General features: G+C 38.2%; 1 protein-coding gene across 3 annotated transcripts in view; it reads left to right on the top strand.

The window, feature by feature from the left end:
* The window catches only part of LOC139993585 (disintegrin and metalloproteinase domain-containing protein 10), a 160,922-nt gene that overhangs the window by 104,711 nt on the left and 31,194 nt on the right, over positions 1–25,017 (top strand). For all 3 annotated transcript variants that reach the window (XM_072015458.1, XM_072015457.1, XM_072015456.1), the window contains exons 5-8: positions 14,884–15,154; positions 17,134–17,292; positions 18,960–19,144; positions 23,969–24,109. In XM_072015458.1, the coding sequence (XP_071871559.1) occupies positions 14,884–15,154; positions 17,134–17,292; positions 18,960–19,144; positions 23,969–24,109 (756 nt within the window). The remainder of the gene's footprint in view (positions 1–14,883; positions 15,155–17,133; positions 17,293–18,959; positions 19,145–23,968; positions 24,110–25,017) is intronic.

The following is a 25,017-nucleotide window of genomic DNA, read 5'->3' as shown; positions in this document are numbered from 1 at the left end:
GAGAATAGGTTCCTATTTCTTGTAGAATCGACAATGAAGACAAAGCGAAGAATAGAAACGTGACCAACGTAATCGTAACAGTTATGTCTCGTTACAATTTCGACGAAATTTTTAAATATCGTAAGTAACATATACGATACGAACATAAATGTTTCCTCTGATAGACGTTCAAATATTTCCATGAACGTATGAATGTATGTTCATACTACATATACGCTTTATTAGAGTCCAGTCTTTTAAGTTAACCATGCGTTAACAAACCATAATCTTAAATCTTACGATAGTTTGTTCACATTACGTATCAAAATGATTAACATTTTTTTCTTTCTCCGTATAACTACTATGGAGAACACGGCGACAGAGCATCATGTGCGTGTCGCTGGAGGCGGAAGTATCGAAACGAAAGCAATTTCCGAAGTCTCGGTAAGTGTCCTCATCAGATTACGAGAGTGAGAGGGGTTGTTTTAACGTAATATCGTCGCCGTTCTCGTGGGAGGGTCGTAGCGCTTGCGATACGAGGTCGAGAATCAGGCGTGGAAAAATCCGTGTAGCATCGCCCGGAAGCCGACTCCAACCCTCGGATTAAAGTAGTTTACATCGCGGGCGATGTAATACATACGAAAACCGAGTCGTCGAGGACTGAAAAGTTCGTAGTATCACGTAAAAGGGGTGGGCCGCTTTTCCGCGGATCACGTTCGCGACTTACTGCCTCCCGAGCCAAGTATTATGGGAAGTGCATAGTCATCCATAGACGTAATCGGTCGACAGTTTTTCCTCTGGGATACACGCTGATCTAGTTTTTCATGGCTTCTTCGATAGATCAAACGAATTCTATGAACGTCGATATGAAAGTGTTTACCTTTCACGGGGCTGAATTCTGGTTCGCCAGAGATTTTCGGGATTTGAACTTTAATATCATCGGTTAGAACGTTGTGTGATAAAAGGGGGGGGGGGACCAGGCCCTGCATATGATGTGGACAGTTTTTTAATATATCTTTTTTCTTTTTATTCTTTTCCCTCTTTTTGTGTAAAACATGCATGATGAATACAAAGGGATAGGGTTTGGATCTCCAATTTTACATGAAACTGATAGAGCGGACAAGGGAAAGATAATAACAGCGAGAACAAATTTAATATCACGTTTCTCTTCCCTGTTTTTTATTTCACGAAATAGATAGAAAATCAAGATAAGCCCGAATATTTATATTAACTTCGAAATTCATGGCTATGTGCGTCAGTGGAAGGAAGAATATTGAATATACGAGTTCTTTATGATCTAACGTTTCAAATGAAATAATAAACATAAATTTTATAATATAATTATAATACATTTTCATAGGTGACCTAATACTTATAAACGAGATTGTATATCAATAGGAACTGTACATAGCGGAAAACTTTCTATTATATTTTTCTGCTCCTCTTTACCAGTGAACAATTGGAATAGAAAATTCCTTGTACATCCGGTGATGAAGTTTAAACTCACTAACATAGTTAACGCGTTAGTAGCGAGGAGAACGAAGCCTCGGCACGAATGGGGTAAGCATTATCGATCAGTTAGATTGAACTAACAGAGAATAGTCAGTTCCAACGGGGAAAGTATCGATTGATGGCTCGACATGGTTTTATACCTGGTCGATCGTTCGACTGTACGCACGTGCTATCTACTGAACGCATTCAAATGAAGTTTACTTTTCAAATGGATTCCCCTCGCCCCCGTGGCACGCGTATAAAGTACATTTCCCACGAATGTATCTTGCAAGGCGAGGTATTCTTGCTACGAGATGGAATTTCAAGTATGCGGTGTGCGAGAATAAAAGCCTCGCTCCATTTATGACTTTGCTTCCCGATCGATTGACCGATTGTACAGATCCTGATACCAAGAAAGTCTCGCACGGAACGCGCACCGAATGGTGACATTTTCGAATGGAACGTATACCAATGCGGCCTTGTCAGTCACATTGAGCTTAAAAATGAAAAATCGCGAGAACTTGTTATCCAACCATTCTACTTAAGATGAAACTTTGTAGAATAAATTTGTTGTTGTAAGAACTTAGTGAAAATAGCAGATTTTCTACTTTGTCGCTGAATTTTGTACAATTTCGTGAAATTTGTTGGAAATGTTCGGAACAGTCGTTTCTGTCACCATGAGTTTTAAAAAGAGTAGGCAAACGCTTGACAGTATCATAAATTAGCCCTTTTTGATACTCCAACACGCAGAAAAATATTTATTTTTTATGGAATTGATACAGATGAATATCTAATGATGTTAGCCGAATCTCAAAGAATTTTTGAGTATTATATAACTTGAGGTATTTTATTTAAGCCCTCTGTTTTTAATTGCATTCTCGAAAACGTAAATTTCCATAAAAATCCGTAGTCTGAACATAACGCTGTAAAATCCTCACGAAACGGTAGAGTTTCTTGAATAAAAGTGGAATTGGTCAATGACTTGTCGGACTCGCGACATCAAACACAGTGGTTTGGCATCTCGGCGAATGTAACCTACGCTATAATCAAAAAGTCACGCAATCGTTATTGAACTATTTATTAGAAACGCTAGTGTGTTGCGTGACTTTTCGATCGTAGTTCACACACACACACACACACGTACGCCGCATTCTCAGAAGCACACGTCGTTTTAGTTGAAAGTTGAACGGCGTGTTTGGATTAGACTAGTCAGCCTGTGGCGATAATGCCAACATTCCGATGAGTAAAGTTTCTAGAGGGATCACAGTTGAGCGTGCCGAGACTTCGGCGACGTTACAATGAAAATCAGTCGACGACTAGACCAAAAACAAACGAGTCGATAAAACAAGAGCTCGCACGAAATGAAGGATCCTCTTGGGGATGCTCTGTTGAAGCAGAGTCAGGATCACAGCCAGAAACACGGACTAGTGACAACGTCGTTATTTCTCCACCGAGATTTCCTCGGGGACCTCGTTAGGATCCGTTTTCCATGCAGTTCGATCGTCTTTTAAGTGGTTTCTCCGTGGAAAATTATAGTTATGTCAGCCACTTATCATTCGACAACTCTGTTTTCTGATTTCGTTCAATCATGGTGTACCATCGTATTGATTTAAATTAGCGAATAACGTTCGCTATTCCATTGCAAATTGAAGTCGAGAGCTTTTTCGAATCTTTTTTCCGACTAGAAATGAAAATTGTACCGTGTGAATTTCAGTATTGGAAATATCACGGTTGAAATCATGGCAATATGGTTCAATACAATGTAGTTTCGTCGATACTTGCACGATGCACGATTCCATTTATTAGCGTGAATGATTAAATTTTGTTGACACGCCACGAGAAACATAAATTTCCATAAAAATTTGCCTCTACTCATGAAACGACAGCGAACTAATGACAAGGTGCATCGTGGTAACACTAATGAAATAGCTATCTTCGCGTTTCGATTCACCATCTTGCCGGCAGACTGACCACTAATTTGCTGCATAACAAGGCCGTGACTGGCCCAATTAGCGAGCTGATTGATAGAATCCGAAACTCGAGCAATTAAGCCGTCTACGGAATTTCATGATTTGACACCGCCTCCCGTTTATCGTGTCCCTAAATCGATTTCGTTCCAACCACGGCCTCTAAGAAAATTGATACCTCCGTTAAATCATCCCTTCCCTTGCCGAGGTGCGGGCTTTTCTATCACGCGATATATTTTCTCTTTACATCGAGGCTCTAATGAGCTGGCGACTCGTTCGAACGTTGCACGAGATACAACAGACTCTCGTGGTCTTATTTCCAGCGTTTCAAACGAGAATTGCATTCCCCTCGACTCACGCTAAAGATAAAAAGATGTAAAAAATGTTGGTCGAAGAAGATCAGTTAGAAAGAAAAGATACTTTACAATTTTCTTAGTTCAGATTATAATGTAATTTTTCTTTGAATCATATGTCCAATATCCTTTGTTTTTAGTTTTATTACAAATTATAATTTCCTTTCACCATATCTCATTACTTTATTGAATATTAATAAAGTTTCCCTCAGCCATAGGAAAAATGCGTCAGATGATATTATATATATAAAAAAAAAAGAAAACAACATGTCAGAATTACAATATCAGTATTGGAGCGGTGCACGATATGTTCACATAATGCATAAAGATACCTACTGGCGTCACTAGACTTCCAATGCATGTAAAAACTCTGCATACAAAATATCAGAAAAATATTACTAAACACAGCGTAGATCTGTTATGTCGATCTGATACATACAGTGACAAAACCGTATAAAATATTTAGAAAAACGACTCGGCGTCTGTTACATCTGTTTTATTCTACATGATCCTCGACCACTCATCGTTTATGTTTATCGTTTACTGCACAATAATATTTGACGAACATACAATGAAACTTAAATGATGATCCCAATTAATCGAACCAGTGGAAAATGACGAAGACGAGGAGATCTGTGACAAATATTCAAGCCCGTTATCGACCAATTATGACAGGCGAGTATCGAAAGCAGGAAAACTATTGTTTAAGAGTGACTCCTCTATCTCGTGACACAGCACAAGTGATACCGATGATAGGCGCATCAATCACTGGCGTTGATTGCGAGGTTTTACCACTTACACCGGCGTCAAATAACAGGCGTGCCTGGCATCAGCATTAATTTTCGTAACCACTGATCCCGATAGAATACAACGTGAGTCGAACGGGGTTGACTGACCATGCATACCACAAAACCCATCCTGATGCGCTGACGGAAAATAAATATGGCATTGATGGAAGAAATTCAGTGGACGTGTGAACACCAAGAGCTACATCTCTGCCAAATGAACGTACGTATTATATTACACGCTCTATGCAGATTGTTCGATTTTAATATATATAAGTTACGTAATAAATCCGTTTTCCTTTCATATTTCGAGTAATATCATATTAGCTGCAATGAACAACATATTGGATTCGGCGAAAAGTTTGTAGTAAAATTTTAAATTTAAATTTAAAGGAAAGTTTGAAGGTAATACAGTATAATTTGCCAAACTAATAGGGGTATAAATAATAAAATTTGATCAAAGGAGTTGCGCATTTTAATGAGAAATTATTAACTGTCCAATTTGTAACTTGAAATTTCCCACAATGTTTTAAAAACGTTCATTAGAATAACGCCATGAAGTAGAATTGAAAGTTTTCCAAGCGTTTGCAGAGGAGAGAATGGGGAGTCTTAGAAAAAGTTTGCTACACCGTTAAAACGTTACGCGCAGTTCGATGAAAGAAAGATTTAATTCTTCTGGAAGCTGACTTCCATTGGAAAATAAAGGGAACATCCAAATGGAGCCAACTTTCTAAAAGCTTTTCGAAAAAGAAAACTCCGTTTTCTCAAACTCCCCGGCCACTGCTACAATAGTAAGTAGCGTTTAAAATTATTTTCCGATAGCAAACACCAGATCCTTTTCTTTGATCCTTTCTAATAAAACTCGAGAGAGTTGAATGTAAAAACTTCTAACTTGTTTGATTCGAAAACGAATAATTCGTAAAATTCGTAAAACGTAACATTAATGAGACGATGATAAAGAGAGTAGGGTTCCGATCAATTTTTCGGATCGTGCTTGGCAAATGAATCGTTTGGAATATTCAACGCACGTATTAGGCGAAAGAGGAAAAGCGAGAGGTGGGAAAATGAAAAAGAGGAAGAGATGGAGATAGCGTTTAGAGTGAAGTTCGAAGCGACACAAATTAGCCTCCCACCGGCGCGGTATTATTATCGGATAATTAGCAACATTCGACGGAGATTTATCGAATCGGGTTAAATAGAGACGTGTGCTGGGAATTAATGATGCCGATTTTCAAAATGAACGCCCGATCAGTAAGCACTTCGTTATCTAACCAACCACGTGACGTGTATTCGTGATTCATTCGATTCTCCTTTATTGATCTTTCGCTTAAATTTACGAGAGATGTTACACACTTTTTAAATAAGTAGTTCCAAAGAGTTAAGAGGGAATCGATTATGGTTTCGCAATCGTAAATACAATACTAATTTCAAGATTATTTTATTGTTAATAATTTGCTTACAACGTTTTGATAATTAATTACAGCTGACGATGCTGCAAATGGGTTTGCGTTTAGAATTGTAAGCTTTTTGTCGAAAAGTGTTAGGTGCTTTAAAAATGTGTGGAAGGTTAAGAGTGGAGATGGTCGAATTTGGGATCATATTTATTAATTCTATGTTAAGAATCATAAGGCAGGGATAATATGGATAAGGGAAAGGATAGAAGAATTCGAAAACGTAAATCTTACGAGATATCGCAACTAGATTGAACGTGCGAGAGAATTTAATTCTGAAGCATCGTCTCGTCAGCAACAGAGAATGGAATTTGCACATTTGCGTTTCCGCGAATGGGCTACGCCAGGGTAGAATAGAAGGATGCACGCGCAAAAGAGAAGAGTCTTTCGGCGGATTCTGAAATCTCGATTCACGGAAGAGTAGCTTTCACGCGGATAAACAGAAGAGCTTGCGTACGGAAAGAAAAGGAGGTGCGTTCCGACTGCGCAAGAAAGATTGATAAAGACGTGAAACGAAAAGGGCTGGAAACGAGTAAGAAGAGAGGTGAGGTATAAAAGGGGGAGACAGAGAGAACCATGGGGGTGCAAGCGAAAAGAAATAGGAATAGGAAAGAGGGAGAGTAGTAGAAAGGGTGAAAGGAAATGGTGAAAAGGCTGAGCTGAAACGTAGCCAGTGTTGGGGCCCGCTCTGTCACTTTGCAAGCCAGATCCACTTTTCGAGCTGGATATATAGACTTTGAGAGGGTGGATACGGTCTGCATTAAGTTTTGAATAATTGGGAGACGTCGCCGGGTCGAGGACTCTAATGCACCACTAACGAAATTGAGCTTATATACGTTCCTGCTCGGTGAAATTGTATTTAAAGTTCGTACGTTGTTTGAGGTCTACTTGAGGCTTCTGATATTTCTCCGAATAATTTCATTAATTGCTTTATAAATTGAAACGGAACATGGCTTGAAATTCGCCAACCCAATTGAGTATTTTCGGAACGATCCAACCACGCCCAGACCAAAATAGTTTTATAATGTGTACCAAATAATATTCACCGACAGAGTCTATGCTCTATACCCGTAAAATACGACGATTCGAATCACAGAAAAAGGAATCAGGAAACGATGGTCAAGAGAGGAAATAGAAGAATAAACGTTCCCAAATTAAATGCAAACTGGTCAGGTCAAAGCCTCCATGCCTGAGCGTGGAAACCTGTCGGAGACAGAGAGAAGGCTGATCTTTCCGGGCCGAAAGGCACACACACGTACGGTGGAGGAATTTCCTCGAAATTTTCCCAGTCGTCGGGCACATAAATTCCAAAAGGGATCGACGTCGATGCAAGGAGAACATATCGGAGCGGCGGTGTCACGGCTGCCGTCGAATCCCTTCGTCTGCGATCCCGAAAATGGATAAACCGAAGAGGGGGATTCGATCGAGAGCGAGTGATTTACCACGAAGGACTTCTACGGGAAGCCTTTCAGAAACGTACAGAGACGTCTGCGTTCTCCATCTTACGTATCCAGCATTTTACATCAGATCGGCTGAGAAAAGCGAATGGAAGGGGGAGGATGTTGGAGCGAAAGCCGGCACACGCGCGGCGATGTGAAGAGGGAACCAGCTGAATTTTATTTTCCTCCTGGGATAATCCTTTAGCAGCAAGAAAATAGTGTACCTCTCGGGACTGCGAGTTTCCAGATCTCAAGAATAAAAAATTCAGTATCAAAAATTATTCGACTTTTTCCATTATATTTCTATCCTAACGAGACTTTCGTTTCATATAATAAGGTAGAATTATTTGAATCACTCGTGCTACAACATTTTAAAGTTCAATTTTGAATTATTCCAGAAATAAGGTAACATACATATGCTACTGAATTAGGATAACTACAACTGAAAATATTAATATTGAACAGGCTTCTTCTCTTTTCGTGAATAGGATATTCTATCAGAATAAAAAATTTCCAGCTGCCAGTGAAGTACACGATACATTTCACTGTTTATTACGTCACTAACAGCTAGTTAAACAATCTCTTTCCAAATATATTGCAGATTGCCTCAGAATTTATCCCATCTATTGATCTCTCTTTACCAAAATTTCTGTTAACTAAAAGTTAGAGCTGATCTCTCTGCTTTTATACGACTAACAATGGCTTCGTAAACCTTCGACTTCTTTCACTTGCTTCCAGAAGTATTATTTTCTATGAACAAACTCGGAACTCCATGGCATCGTTGTACCAATCGTTCATTACCGTGATCGCTTTTGTTAGCACACACGTTGTCAAAGGCAGAATCAGTATCTCGGTGTTAGCTATTGCCCAAACATTCGCGCGATTTCAAGCAATTTACACGAGTCGGCCGACTCATAAATCGCTCATGGAGGACGGTTTGTCTGTCTCCTTGTACACTTGCAGAATCACGCCTGGCGGGGCAAAGTGTATTCCGTATGGCAAGAGAAATGATTGGAGGCTGCGTCGTTTGCATGTCGCGAGCGAGAACAGGCTGCCACCCGTTATCGACTTTCTATCAACACGTTGGTCACTCGAACCCGTCGAAATACGATTGGCTTTTCGAACGGCGACCGCGTTCCCCTGACGACAGATCGTTGTAATTAAATTCCATCATGGGGAGAGAGAGCCGGCTCAATTTTGCATTTAAAACACCGGCAGCATACGCGCGTTTACATGTAACCGGCCAAGCCCACCGACAACCGGCTCTTAAAGGGACAAATTGCCGCCGATACGCCTGATAAACTGACGGATCAGACGGAATTTTCATCGACAATTTCGCTTTCTCTCGCGAATCTCTCCAAAGGGACTCGGAATCTTACACAACGACGTATATTTAAATATTACTAAGCAAGAATTTGTAATTACTACGTATTAACTAGAAAGTAAGATTTTTAAAAGAAATCGGATCAGAATTGTGTTACCTCAGAAACTATTTTTGACAAAAATCTGTAAAGAATAAGTAAATTATTGATATAAAGTCGTATCAAATTCCATTGCGTTGAAACATTTCAACAGCTATCAAATGACAATCCATGAACAGACATTAGATCACAGGTCACATAACGCGCTTTGTAATTTACAATCTTCGAAATTTCGCCTCAGCTACTTATTATGTCCCATCATCATCCACTAACAAACATTTCAGTACCCAGAATCATTTAAATAGTTTCGATCTTTATATCGTAGCTAGGAAAACAAAATTTCTGCGTGTGAACCTAACTCAATGAGCAGAAACTGTAAAACGACACCTAATTGATTTTCCATTGGGCACTAGCAAACGCGAGGAAAAAAATTAACGACTTTTACTTCTCTCTCGTGGTCGATCGAAGGAAAGAAAGTATCGCTCATTTGTTAATCAAACAAGGTCCGTGATCCGCGCGATCGTCGCCTGAAAGGATTCGCTCGCCGAGGGTGACCGCGGAGATTTTCTATTTCGTCGCGTCAAAGAAAACGAGTCGACATCGGAGAAGAACCGAGCGAGTACGTCTGCGAATTAGCTAGCAGCTCGGGCACTTTGTGCAGAGTTACTTTCCCATTCCCTTTGCTCCCTTCTGCCTTTTGCACGGTCGCTGCCCCTCAATGCGACTGCACCCGTCGACGGAGTACATACCGCGGCACGTTCCTCCATTATTCATGACATTATTTTCCACTTCGATAACTAACGCGATCGACTTTCCGGGAATCCTGCAGCTCGCAAATCCGTCCGCGGTCCGGCTTGTTTGAAAAATTTATATTGATTCGATGTACTACCGTGCTATTTGCACGTTTTTCAAATACGAAGAATCAACGCTCTTTACAAAGTCGTTTCTTTGAACATCGGTCTCCGGAGAGAATGTCTATATCGTTGCAATTACGTGGAATCCATTAATCCTTTGACCGTTATTGACATAGAATTTCGGTATAAATATGACAATGGTTCGTGTAGTTCTACGAAAAGGTTCGTTTAAGTTTGTCCTGCAATTGATTAAGGGTAGATTCTTACGGTCTCCTCCCGCGTCAATCTTATGAACTTAACGTTAGATATCAATACGTAACATTGATATTACACATTGATTTTGCGTTAGAACCTTTCTTTGATCCTACCAATATGTATGAAATTTTCATTTACAAATATCCTACGGGTCTATGTGCTTTTGTACATTTGGATGTTTTCAGCGGAAACCGGCCTCCAGGAGAGAATTTCTATATCGGTTTAATTATATGGAATCGATTAGTCCTTTTAACATTGATAAATATGATTCTTATGATCGTTCAGCTCGCATTATTGTAATTCAAAATTCGCTGTCTCTGATTCTATTAAACGATCCTCGTTACATGTTCAACTCAAATTATCTACCAACTATTGGTTGAGATCCTCTGAATTAAGTGACACTATTAAATCACGTAACACAGTATAGCAAGAGCAAGGAATATCGAAGATAATACCAGAAATTTCAGATATATCGTAGAATCCACGCTGGGTTTTATAATTCGCTGCGATTGGATCCGATGATGAAACTGATCACGTGGAATCCGTACAGCCTCGTGGACCTGGAACAAATGTGCGATACGTTCGAACAAAAGGTTTCCAAAGTCGCTTCGAAATGGCAATAGTATTGAAACGGCGTGGACAATAGAGGTAACTTACAATATATGGCGGCTTAGGAAGCCTCGAGCGAAAACATGAATAGGAGCGAACCGTGGAAATTCATAGAGAACGCACATCACGTTGTAACGTAACCAACGGACACGAATATCGCGGACAGAACATGGGAAACTGTCTTTTCCCGTGAAAGCCGTTGTCACTGTTTTCGGAATCTGATTAAAATCCGAAAATGGAAATTATCAACGAGGAATATTTACAAATTGTTAGATATTTAATAATTCTGACCCTTTTGACGAGACAGAGTATGAAGTAAAATCAAATCGTTCCATCGCTTCAGCTTTTTCTGCACGAGATTAATTAACTTTTACGCTTATGCGGCGCGGCATGCGGAATAAAATATTACGAGCTGATATTCTGCTACATGAACTAGCGATGGAGTAAAGTATAGTGCGAGTAGGTTCGAATCTAATTGAAAGTTTCGAACTTCTAACACTTTTAAGTAGGGTCGAACTTAGACAGAGTAAGTTTAAATTGCATATAAGTACTATGAGATGCTTTCAATTATAATCGTACTTGGACTAAATACATTTGCTTAATAGTAATTTTATTAGCCTTAATATTTGAAAAATACTATCGAAAGATATCATTTCGTTAACACAACTCAGTTTTAACGCGTTTCGTTCATTTCTGATGAATCGACTGCGATTTTTCTGCATTTATGCGAAATTTGAAGATAGCGATGATGTATTTACCTTCGAAAATATAGTTTCCGGCGGATATTCTCATGGCAAAAAGTATTTTAGAAGAAAGGTACTCAATAGAATTTTCAGTCCAAAACAATAAAACATCAGCTGCATGATATTTTGATAGAAATTTAGCAGATCAGTATTCGATGACGTTTAAAACGCGTTTTACGTGTCCTGATCTTTAAAGGATACTTTGTCTTTTTAGTGCTACGAGTTCTGTGCTCCACGTTCGTTATATTTTAAGCAAACAGGGAGATGAAGTGAGGCGATACTTGAAACAATATGAATCGTACTTGAACTTAGCGAAATTTAAAATTCCAAGTTAATCGATCGACGAGGATGGCTTATATTTGCTAAAAGAATTCCGATGAAGCTGGAAAAGATAACTCTACTATATTTAAACTTGTCCTTATTGTTCATTCTTTCTTCGATCTCGATTAATTAAATCATTTTCCATCGGAAAACCTAATGTGGGAAGAAAGATTGTTTTCCAGAAGTGATTGAGCTTCCATTGAAAGAGATGTGTAAATAGATTCAATGCTTGAGATTAGAGTTTGAAGAAGGGTTAAAAATTCAGGAATACGATTTCCTGTAATTAATCGGAAAATACATCAGATTTTATTCGAATTAATTTATTTGTTAAAGGATTATGTATCTAATGCCATGTAAAGCTTCCAGATTCCCTATTATATTCGTATATAAATATATACACTTTTACCATTTCTCACAATTGATTACTTGATTATTGAAAAGCAATACGACGTACAAGAAATGTCAAATGCTTAACGACGATTCTAATCTTTGCTGATAAAAACTTTCGCTTCTATTATACCTAACATTTCTAAATATTCAATATTCTCTCTAACCATCTTTCATATACGGTTGTATGATCCAGACATTGTAGGTCCTGACAATATATATATATATATATATGTCTTTTACTTGAAGTAAATGGAAGAGATTGTAAAATAGAACAAGAGTGGATACGTGTACCCTTATATTTTAACATTGTTTTAGTATATCATTCAATTATGGTTTTGTTTTCACTGTTCTAGAAATATCATTTTAAAAATTCCTACGCTATCCAATAGTACACAACTCCAAATATTGAAGAGCAGCGTTATCTTTCGAGTAACAGTTCTTTCCCTTAGCTTTGCATTTTTCTTGCATTCTGTATGTACACGATTCTCGACAGAATAGAAGAGAACCACGCGCGAAGGAATCTTACAGTGCGCACCCTTGTATGCAAAAACAACAGGGCATTGAACGTTGCATTCTCAAATAGAAATTCTCAAAAGTAAACCATGGTTATCGTTCCATGAAACGATCGTACCAAAATGACAAATATCTGTATAGATTGTATTTATCTATATACATGTTTAATATATAGATTGTATTATAATTTCGGGCTTCTCCGATTACACATTGTTATATAAACAAGAATTACAATAACCTCCTCTATTAAACGTATTACACAATATAACTGCGCGAATAATATCGCAAACAATGTCACCACGAGAATCGAAATTTATGTTGTAAAGTGATAATAGTTAATTAACTCAAAGTCAATCAGCGAAGGGTAATCGACGCTCGAGCTGATCCATTTCGAAAGAATGACAAACTCGTTGATGAAATGGACATCAGAGGATACAATTCAATTCCATTTCGCTCAAATTAATCAATTGTTCGTAATTTGGAAGATGTTCGGTGTTGATGTATTAAAAATTCAATTATCTGCTCCAATAGGTACGTACAGGGGAAAAATATTACGAATTGTGTCCAGTGAGAAATTCGAACAGAATATTTTGATCGACATCCAGGCCTCTAACTCTTCTCATCCACGACAATCTATTTTTGACACGTTTGAACTTTGCAGCACGGATTTAAATAGATAATAGAGATAGAACATAAATGGATCTGGGCGAGCGTCTACGTTAAACGAGGACACAAAATATAGGAAAATATTGTAACAGTGAATTTAGTAAAATTATTTTAAAAAGAATGGAGAAGGGTAAAATAAGAATAGCTATTCATATTCAGGATTAAACGTAAGATTTCAAAATCAAATTCTACCGAGGACGAGATTAAAGTGTAGCGTTATAAAAATGCTATATACGTTATTTCATAATCCGTAGGAAAATGTTACGGAATATTCCGTGAAAAATTGTTTTCATTTTAAACGAGTATTGTGCACACATTGTGTCACGTGTATGTACGTAGAATCGTTCGATAACCACCCTAAATGTTAAGTAAATATCAAATAATGAATAATACAATACATCGCCGTGAGCGTTTAATCTCGATATTAAACTGCAATTAAGTATTGAACAAGCCATATTACGATGTATGGAAACCAATGTGGCGTCCCGTATTTATACATTTACAGTAGCAATGAGTGGATCTCTATTATGAATTCTTCGACTAATTTGAATTTTTTATGCTGATTAATCTCTAAATCTTACGATTTACTTTATTATTATGTATACTCTTTAAACTCAACTATCTGTTTTTACAACATTCCGAGTAATATTGAGATTACCGAGATGCCAAGTATAACTTTGAATTTTACGAATTAATTGGAATATATGTAATTCTTTGTCGTTAATAAGATTATAGTTTCTCATAATAATTACTTTCTAAATCATTTTACTACATTGACATACGGTTAGTATATTACCCAAGGATTTTTCTTATCGAATTATTTTATTCAACAGTAAGATAAGAAGGAACCTTCGAAAAAGGAGTATAAAAAGGAAACGATCAAATCACACATACGAAACCCGTCGATGCATCATCGATTTGATATGCTATGATGATGCAACGGATCAAACGTATATAAATTCGCACTTGCCGGGGCCATGTCCGAGCGAGCAAACGTGATATAAACGCGGATTCTCCCGTTCGCGGTTCTTGCACGCGTAAATCTCACGATTTACGAGCACAGTAGCAACGTTCAGGAAAAAGATGGTCAAAGTGACTCAGGAAGCATACTGACGTGCATTCACGCTAGACATTGACGCTGATCGAATTCTTACAGTTCTTTCTGAATTTCACAATCGGAAAATTAGATCTTTGTCTCTCTTTTTGGCATCAACAACTCTAAAGAAGATTTGGAATATTGCATAAAAAGACTTTGATAAAAAGCACTGAAAGGGAACAATGTCTCTTTTCAGTCAATTTACATATCGAATTTTATTTTTCCAACATTGTGGTTATGAAAGAGAATTCTAAAGATATGTTCGGTAATTTCTTCGTCGCTTCATTTCTTCTCCTACTTGAAACCTAGAGTTTTAGGAATTTAACAGAAACTAGAATATTAATAGTAACGTGATAAACTATTATATAATATTTTTCTTTAAGTCAAAGAAAATCTTCTTCATATCTTTTATTTGTGTTCCTGGCTTCTGAAACGTGTCTGTTATTCCGATATATAATATACGAAACCATATATAAATCCTTCATACTATTGCATTTACGCAACTGTGACTAAACAACATAAACTATCAATTCTTTATTTTTTATTTCAGACGATGAGAACTCGTCGGTACATGGGGTCGTAACAGAAGAGGGACTGTTCGATGGAACTATCTTTACAGCATCCGACGAAATCTATATCGAACCAACCAGCAGATACGCTCCCCTCGTATGTCATCGGCAAGATGGTGAAGATAAAGACACAACAGACGCTGTGCATCATCATACGATCGCGTATCGTTCTGTGGACGTAAACGTCCCACATAATAATGGGTATCCGTGTGCCAGTGAGCTTTTGCGAGAGAACACGTTAAATGAATTAAGGTAAATACATTTTAAACTTCTGTGTTTGCCATTAAGCTAATTGTTTCGACGTAATAGTACAACAACATGAAAAATACTTCGTTATTCATCGCCCGCTGTCATCTTTGTTCCTTTGAATAATATAAGAAAAAATACAATTGGCCGTTCACAGTTGAATTTCCAACCTAGTCTCGCATTTGAGACAGCTTAGCATGCAATTTGGATGTATAATATCTTCCCGTATGATCTAACACGTTCAATATTCCAGGTACAAACTTAATATCGACCGGCTTAGTATCTACTGACCGGTTTAATAGAATTTCAGATGGCACCGTAATGGCGGTTAACTGTACAAGAGATCAAGCATTCCAGTTTTACATTAGAGATCGCGATAACTAACGTTTCAAAGCATCGGTGCCATGAATCGAAGTTAACAAAATTAGTAGGGAAGCTGCGCGACACAAAGGCTCTGCAAGGGAAACCGATCATTTCCTGAGACACGCGCGTCAAAGTGCACTCACGATTACAGAGAGAACGCATTTTAACAGAGAATTAGAGAGGGAAGCAGCTCTAGCATTGATTAATTATAATGTTCTCTGGTATAGAACTCAGGAAGAGTTGCTGTAGAGAAGGAAACAGATTTTAAGTTATCTTAATAATTGAATAAATTGTATTACATGGAAAGTTTAGTTTCAGTTACGTGATATTAGCTACGTTCTAACTGACTATTGTAGTGGCTCTTAAACCACATAAATCTTCACTGTAAATTTTCTTAATTTCGAATGTTTTGATCCATAATTCGATAATTACATTTTATTAAAGTGAATTTTTATATTTTTTTTCAAATTATTATTAATTAATGGCATATGAATTAATAACATCTTTTTTATTTACTCATATAACTATTTTCTCTACGCATATAAAATAAATCAAAGTTTTATAATCATCCAACTGCGTGATTAGAAAATAAATATATATTCAACACAGATTGGATTCTTACCTCGTTTCATTCCAAAGCTTATCAGTGGAATGAGTTTTACGGGAGTAATGGCGAATCTCATCGGATATTCCGGTCAGATGGCATAGAAAGAATTCGAGGCAATCTTTCTATCTACGCGCAACAACCTATCGTTTCTGCTATATATCGAGGTCGTTGGAACAGCGTGGCGCAGTCTCTAAACACTTTAAGCGCTCGTTTCGTCTATGGCTTCACTGGTGAATTTTCGAAATCACGTCACGCGCACGCAAGGAATTAAACGAATACAGTGAAAAAAAGAAAAACGCATAAAACGCGGCAACTGCGTTGGTATATAAAAGACTCGTAAAAATGGAACGTACTGAATCTTATAAAGAAAAGAATAAAAAAAAAAGAGAGAATAAAAATGAGAAAATTTAACGAGTTTTAATATACAGTGTGTACAGCGTACGAACATATATTTAGTCAAAAAATTAGTATACAGCATGAATCGCATAATTGGTAATTGCTTGCTTAAATACTTTTATGGTCTCTGCGAGATATATGCTTGCACTAATTATCTTATAACATCTATGTACATTTTCAGATTTACTTCAAACTTGACCAATGTAATCGTGATAATCGAATCTCTTTACAGTAGCAATACAATTTTCAAATGTTTCGTATAACGCACATAATATACTCATATTATTATATAATATAAGTGTTATACAATATTACTCAGAAAAGATTTTTACAAGTATTCGAATACTTTCGTGAAATGCTGTAATTCAAAGACGTGGCCTTGGTCATCTTGATACGAACGCGTGGAGATTCGACAGGAGGCCCGATGGCAACGATCCTCGAAGTAAATTGGCTTCAAGCCTGTTACGTATTACCCAACATATGTCACTCTTATCTCCTTGCCGCACCCCGACGATTTCTCTCGTTTATCCCGGGCGGCCGGAGTTGATCAGTTCAGCATGAGGGATTCACTGGCGCGCTGTAGTTTTCCAAACGCTTACCGACGAAAAATCGTCCGCAGGACGAACAGGACGTGGAGTGGATATCTCGGGGACACAATGCGGCCGCTTTATCAACACCTGAACGAGGGGAACTCCCGCGCCAAGCCGGGCTTCTATCCGAAAGACGTTAGGAAGAAAGACCCCACGGCGAGCTCGCACAATTTAGAGTTACTCGATAGGTAAGCTTTTCAATTTAATCTTCCTTTTTAATAAAAACTTTACAAAAGATTTACACATCCTGCCAGAAAGATGCAGAAGTTTCCTTTAATTTAAAAATGTTTTGCCTACACATCTACGTTAAGCCTTTGACGTTCAGCCATCAGCTGAAAGTGAATATCGTCTGTCTGATCGCGCCCAGCTAATACTACTTGGGTGGTCTGTTTATCGGGGATGAGTAGGTAATTCGTCACTCGAATTATTACTCTTGTACATGTAGGAGAATTTATTGGATAACAGAACAGTTATATGTTACAGAATTATTCATTCATTTTTCTACCATCTATACTTTTTTTTCATATAATAATTCTCATTATGATAAATAGATTCAGACAATTTAATCAGACAGGAACTAAAATGTTTCGTTAAATAAAGTCTCGCTGTACATTCCAGTATACATATATCCCGATATAACTTTTTTTTATTTAAAAACCTCTATTTTTCATAAATCATTCCATAATTGTTAAAAATTAATTATAGCATATTTACATATAGAAGAAATATCTAGACTAAAAATTAATTTATTTCCATCAATTTTTAACTCCGTGGTTTTAGAAAGAACGACCCAATTAACAGGTTAACTCGTTTTACCTGTCTGACCATGAACCGCATCGTTTCACTCATGTCTCCGCTGCAAGTTGCATCGAAAAGAGGCCAAGTGTCTTCCGTGCAACTAATTGAAATCCCCCGTTTCCCCTTTTACGGTAGCGACTGGAAGTTGGAAAAAATAAAAAGTTATACAGCCTGTAAAAGTTTTACACGGTCGTTCGTTCTCGATCACCGGTCTCATCCCCCCAACCCTCTTCCCTAACCCTGTTCGACTCTTTTCTTCCTTCCCGGTTGTGTTCAACGTTTTCCACTCTGCTTCCACTTAGCCCGTCTCTACGAACACGTCGATGAAATATTCTAGCAGATGCTGGGAAAGCCAGGTCAAAGGAAGAAAGTTGCCCGTTGCTGGGGAAGAAAAGCGCAACGGTTACTTATCGTCCCGTCGATTCTTCCCCCGGACTGTTTGCCGTGCTATGCTTGCGCTTCCATTTAAAGAGCACACCCATTTCCGGGCAGAGAAAAGCCAGACTATCCGGCAGCGAATAGCGATGAAAACGTCAAAAATCGAGAGCAAACACCATTATCGAACAATCCAATTTAACGTTGCCCACGACCGAGTTATCCTTATCGGACGTTCCCGCGATCGGATTCTTTTTCTGGTGGAGAGATTTGATTTGTTGTTCAAGTGCGGATCGCGTATCGGTTAAATCGACTATCGCGACATCGAAAATCCTGCTCTTTTTTACAGCCTATGAACCAAGTTCGGACGTAGTACGCGTAGAATCTAGAAATTTTTTCCGTTCACCGTTGAAGTTGATAACACAGTTATCTCGTTGTTCAAACTTCAGAGGTTAGAAATTAAAAAATTTTATTTCTACGAAGTTCCGTGTATTTTGGAAGGTATAACACGGAAAATATGTTTGAAATGAAAGAAATTTCGAATTTTAGAAATATGCGGGCATTGATCAAAATTCTTTTGAAGGCGCATAAACGGAAATGTATTATTAAATTAAAGGCGATAATGCTTCTTTGTCAGGCTAATTGTATTTAGTGAAAACAAACGTCATTTCTTTGCAATCAGATTGTACAGGGAACGATATTCTCGAGTGCTCCGCAAAAGGACGTCCGTGGACCCGAAGAAAACCACTTGTATGTTGTACCTGCAAGCGGATCACACGTTCTTCAATCATTATAAATCTGAAGAGGCCAGTATCGAGGTGATGACTCGGCATGTACAGCGTGTCAACTCAATTTATAGATATACAGGTATATAAACATTATTAATAGATTACAATAGACTGTAATGTTAGAGTATAAGTTAGGGTAGGTGATACATTGTAGATAGTTTAAGAGAACAGAGCTATCGTTGGTGAGAACCGATTGCCGATAGTTTTGTTTTGTTTTAATGTAAGTAGGCGATGGCGGGCTGATAGCTACGTGTTGTTCTTGTGAGGGGCGTAGGCTTGAGCCAAAAAGAATGTGCATGATTGAGTGTGTATGTTTGCAGCGTGTGCTTGCGTAAAGACAAAAGAGTCTTAGCCTGCGTCAACGTAAAATGTAAGTTAGTCAATGTAAGCGAACGGGATAGCGAGTATGAGCAAACTCATCTCTTTCTATGTAGCAATAAAACAATAGTTTAACCTCCCGTAATAGTCATCCGCTCTATCATCCTTACAAATCTGATTAGTTTCTGTTGTTCAACCAAATTTAAAAAAAACAGAGTTTTCGTCCGAGATCGGTACATAATTTGTCGAAATGTCCTGTAAGATTGGTCGTCGAAGGACAAGTATCAGGACAGCAATGAAAATTCTTTCGTCTTTCCGGTGTAGCAATCGGCAACGTTTCCTCCCGAACTAACAAGTGCGCGTCTTCTGTCTCATTCCGCTGTAATAACTTCGCAAACCAATTAAAACTTTCCCGGACCTTCCAGTTAAACCAACTTTCTGCCAACGGCGATCGGAGGAAATGAATGTTCCTTAGCCTTACTGCGGTTCCTTTCTGCGCTGCGACCGATTAATGTCAGTTTCTGTGTCTGACGTTGACCGATTGATTCCATGGAACTTTATTGCGCCGCTACACACACCTAATGCGTAAACTTTAAACGATGGTTATCAAGGAATAAGACGGGGGGAGAATCTAGAAAAGAATCGCATACTGCCTTCCTAAAATTGCTTTCGTTTTACTCTTTCGAATAGAGATAAACTACCCTCTTCTTTCCTTTGATCAAAAAACTTTTCCCCAAAAAGAAGCAGTACATTAGAGTAAAATAGCATTATTTGACTCAAGCCAAGTAATTTGTCTCGTAATTCGTCAAATTCGGTTATAAACAATTTTTAAACGATTTACATTTCATAGCTTGATGGCCGTACTTTCCTACGATGATGTAACTCGTCAAAAGGAAAGAAGTTCATCCAATATTAATATTCTCAATATATTGAATCTTAAAAGTATCTAGTCCACCATTCGAGCTATTCAATTTCAGCAATTTCTTGATTATTATTTCGGCCCTACATCTCTCTAGAAATTTGTTCTTTGAAGCCGGAACTATCCACGCAAACTATACATATAATCCGCCGTTTAATGGAATTATTTCATCAACTTCGAGTACAACTGAGAAACAATCAAGTTCATCGATAGTGACGTTCAGCACAAGCGTGCAAAGATTCGCAAATCAGAGGAAAGCGTTCCTGAAAATCTCATTTGGCCAGTGCGGCTTGCGAATATTAAGTAAGAGCGGACGCACAGGCGAAGCACGGGCAAGCTCGTACTGGCAGAAGGGCTTTAAACGGCGCACCACCTGCCGTAACAACAAGCAAATATTTGTGTCTCGTGACTGAGCCGTGTTTAACGTAGCGTGACCGCGCCTACACGCGGACTGGTCTAGTGTATTACTTAGACTTCCCTATCTCTTCCGTCGTACGATTCGCGGATAAAGCTAGTCTTCCGCTGACGTTTCCGTCTTCGTCTCCTTTCCCTCTTCTTCCAAACCTTTCTCTTTCCTACTTGTTCGTTCCGTCTCGTTCTATCTAACTTGACCGAATATATACTGCGAGTTAGGATATCGATCTTCCGGAACGATGGTCGCGCGATTATCGGCCATCTCTACACGCGAACATTTCGGATGACCGATCGACCACCCCTCGGAAATGCCAGCCCAAACGTGCCTCCCTTTGTCTCCGGATTAGACGGCATTAACTCTCTTCCCATCGCGATATGTACAACTCGGTGGCCGTCTAGCTAAACGCTCTTGTCCGACGAGAGATCCGGAATTGCACCGATTAAGGATTGCCCCTGTCCCTCTTGCATTACGATTCCGTGTTTCTCCGTCGATTTTGCACGACCGCGTAACCTAACGGACCGACTATTATCTCCCTGCTAACGTCACGATCTTTCAAAATTTCGATTTAACCACTTAACTCTATCGCGTCAATTTAACGGTGAATTATTTGCTTCGTGTTTATGTCAAATCTTTCAAACCTAAAACCTAACCAATTAACTTTGCCGCGCTATTTAAAAGCGAATTAATGTTTCCGTGCTATTATTGCGATTTTTAGGATTTAAATTTAACATCGCAATCTTTGAAATTTATGTTTAACCGGTCGACTTTATTACGGCGCAATGAACTCACCGTGTAAACGCTGTGGACGCGGCTATTATACAATATTACGGAAGCTCGGTGGATATTATTACGGTAGAAAATAAAGCTAACGCGATAACGGGATATCGCGACGGTGATATCGGTCAAAAGTGGAAGTTCGAATGTTAGTCATTACACCTGGGACGCCTGAGAACCCTGACGACCAGCCGCGTTTACGATCCTTATCTGGCGCACTCACGTAAAAAAAACTTTATTTCCGAGCGGCATATCCGAGACAGCTGTCACGCGACGCGTTACCCCTTTATTTGTTTGCGAAGTAATTTTTTACGACATCGGAACGCGAACCAGCAACTTTGTAACACGAGTCTCACGTGACGATCGCCTTTTAGCTATTCAATAATAAGCACCGTCTGTTTCCGTCTTCCTATATTTTTGTTCTTTTAATTTTATGCGTATTACATAGGCTTAGAACAAATTTCTCGTGACTTGTCGCGATAGAAATAACTTTGGAAAAGAAACACCTATTTTATACAACTATATGGTAGCAGAGCCTGATTGGTCTGATCATGCATTGACTCGTTCTACTTGATTTTATTCTACAAGTTCTCCAGAATCTGCCTCGTGTATTCGATCAAGGATAATTTTAAAGCATTAATTCGTTTGAGGTTGATCTTTAGCAAGCGGATAGTCTTCTGAAATAAGTATTTCAAAATCTTGATCATCCTGGTTGTGACTATTAATTTTTTCCTTTATCTTGAAATTAATGTTACTTATTTCACGCGATATTCTTTGCGATACTCTTTTTAAACGATTTTATTTGTTCGATTACTTTTTCAATACATATTGATACCGATAAGACGAGTTTGACTTCCTCATGTAAGATTTCTTTTGCGTTTAGATCGAATGAATAACGTTAGTAATATTATCTCTATAGATTGAAAAATATAGAAAATTGATTATATCACAAACATTGTTTTTAAATTTACCTTAAATTTTACCTTGCTGTTTGTTTTTTGAGGATTGAATTTTAATCGTTTATTTACGTACGAAACTAAGAAATTTAAAAAAGGTCGAGTTGATCGGTTTGGCTTTTGAGAGGCTCGTATAGTAATTTTTAGTTCTTTAAATTTTCGTGTGATTGTATTTGAAACGTGGAACTTGCATTTAATCGGTAGAAAACTTTCTTGGAAAGTAAACGCATGCAAATATGACATTCAATAAATGTTTTAGCCTTTTCATCTTCAATTTTCTTGTGTTCATTCATACTTGGCTGTTTTAGAGCATTTGCATTATTTAAAGATTTAAGAAGCCTTTGCTTGAAATTGAACCCGATGTCCATGTTTTCGCCAGCGCATGCGCTACCATGATGTACGCAGAAGCGGACCTGATTAATGCAACATCAAACTTGAATACAACGGATTTTACGTTAATTACCAAATGCACATATACATTACATGTCAGATATAGGTGTAACGATGCTCGGCGTTGACGTTGGAATAGGTTGCTTGCGTATGCACACGCGCAAACATCTGGAGACATTACCATGGAATTGCATCGTTTATGTGAGATTGGAAATCTTACTATCGCATCTTCTAAGTTTCACTGCTTTAACATACAAGGTGTCTCAATCTAAATCGAATACCTAAATATTTTTCATTTTCATGAAAATGTATATATTATAGATATAGGTGGAAATGCTATGAATGCTCAAAAATTGAAAGAAATGATCTAAATAATATCTTTCGTCCACAACATTCTTCTTCCTCCTTGGAATCATTAATGGAGATCTTAATAAATAAAATAGACAACTTACTGAATTCAATCGAATTAATTATCACCTCAATTATCTTACCATTAGTATTAATCACCCATTTGAATGCTTAAATATTCTCTAATATCACTAAAAATAAAGGACACATTTAAATGTGGTGTTCATAGGCATGATACCGAGGATTATTTTATAATTTGACATGGTCGATTAAAAGTTAAAAGATCGGAAACCTTGAGCGAAGGACGAATTCTCCGCGAAATAAAATTACGCTTGACTCGTAACTTATTTTGCGACGCGCTGTCAAAATTAATTCGTGATAATGAGATCAATCAAAGAGATCTGCATGAACGGCCGTTGGTTCATTTTACACTTGAAGAATCATGAGAATTCAGCGGTGGAAAGGAATCGCGATCGCGTGTCACGGAATCGTTTTTCCAGTTTCGATTGGTATTCCCGTGGAGGAGGTGTTTGATTAAATGCTTTCCACCACGCGACGGTTCAACCGTTTCGGAATACATTGATCACTGGGGGAAACCCGAAAATTACTCGTCTGGAGCCCCGGTGATTTTCCTTATCAGCTATCGGTTACCTCGATGAGTAGTTCCTCTCGACTCCTATGAATTTCACAGTACCACAATGTCTATTCCGCAAACGGACTGTAATCCGTCCAACGTTGCAATTTGAATTTCTCATTTCGAACGTATTCTTCGCTGTTTTACAGATTTCAATCAGGATGGCCAGCCAGATAATATTAGCTTCATGATAAAACGCATTAAAGTTCATGGTGACGATGCCCTGAACGATCCAAGCTACAGATTCACTGGGACTTATGGGGTTGAAGAATTTCTTGAGCTATTTTCCGGTAAGTAAATTACTTTATCTATCCTCTCCGCGACTTGTCATAAATTATGTATTACTCGTACTATTGACGGTGTTATACATTTTAGAAAAAAGCTCAAAGTTTGAAAAAGTGGCGAAAGTTTTTTAATCAAAGTAATCTGATATCTCATTAATATTGTATCGTACTTTCGTCTTAAGTATATTATGAGATGTTGATTCCTTTGACGAGAATTTCTGAAACCAATTTATTGTTTCAAGTCATAGAATGCATTAACGTGAAACGGAACGTAGAATACCAGGAGTGAAGTTAATTGAAGAAAAGCATTCTTGAATTGAACCCGAAGGTGAAAGGCTCGACTAATCCAAATACATCGGTATGCGTTGGACATCACCCGACGAGGATTCTTGAAAGTACTTTCGGCACTCGTTCGTTAATTAAAGTGCTCGTTTGCGTGAAATTTGCACGAAATCGTCGATGCCAAGGCCCGATGAGTAATACGTTGCAAGGCGCGACTTTTCAACTTTAATGAAACGTCTCGTGTCGGACATCATTGGCTCGTCGCAAAGTGTTCGTTAAGCGCAAACTCCCCTGTTCCGTGAACGTAAAGCATCCTCGGTTCCGCCGGTAGTCGTTATCTAATACCATAGTTAATAAACACGTGAAGGTTAGATTACACAAATGAAAGCCTACACCGCATCTTCCCTATCGAAGGCTATTAGAACGAAATGTGCATTTATCACCTTTTACAGAGTGATTCTCTCGTTAGTTGACTATAGAAATACATTCCAAGACTTGGTTTCCATTATCGTGATGTCTGACTAAGACACTAGCTAGATTGTCTTATTCTATCGTGCGCTTCTTTCTTTCTTCTTCCTTATTTCATTCAATTTGTCGTTGTTGAACAAACGATTACGATATTAATTGGCAAT

The sequence above is a fragment of the Bombus fervidus genome, chromosome 13 (assembly GCF_041682495.2).
Source record: "Bombus fervidus isolate BK054 chromosome 13, iyBomFerv1, whole genome shotgun sequence".
NCBI classification, from domain to species: Eukaryota; Metazoa; Arthropoda; class Insecta; order Hymenoptera; family Apidae; genus Bombus; species Bombus fervidus.
The sequence above is the reverse complement of the archived record's forward strand: the minus strand, read 5'-3'. Positions and strand labels throughout refer to the sequence as shown.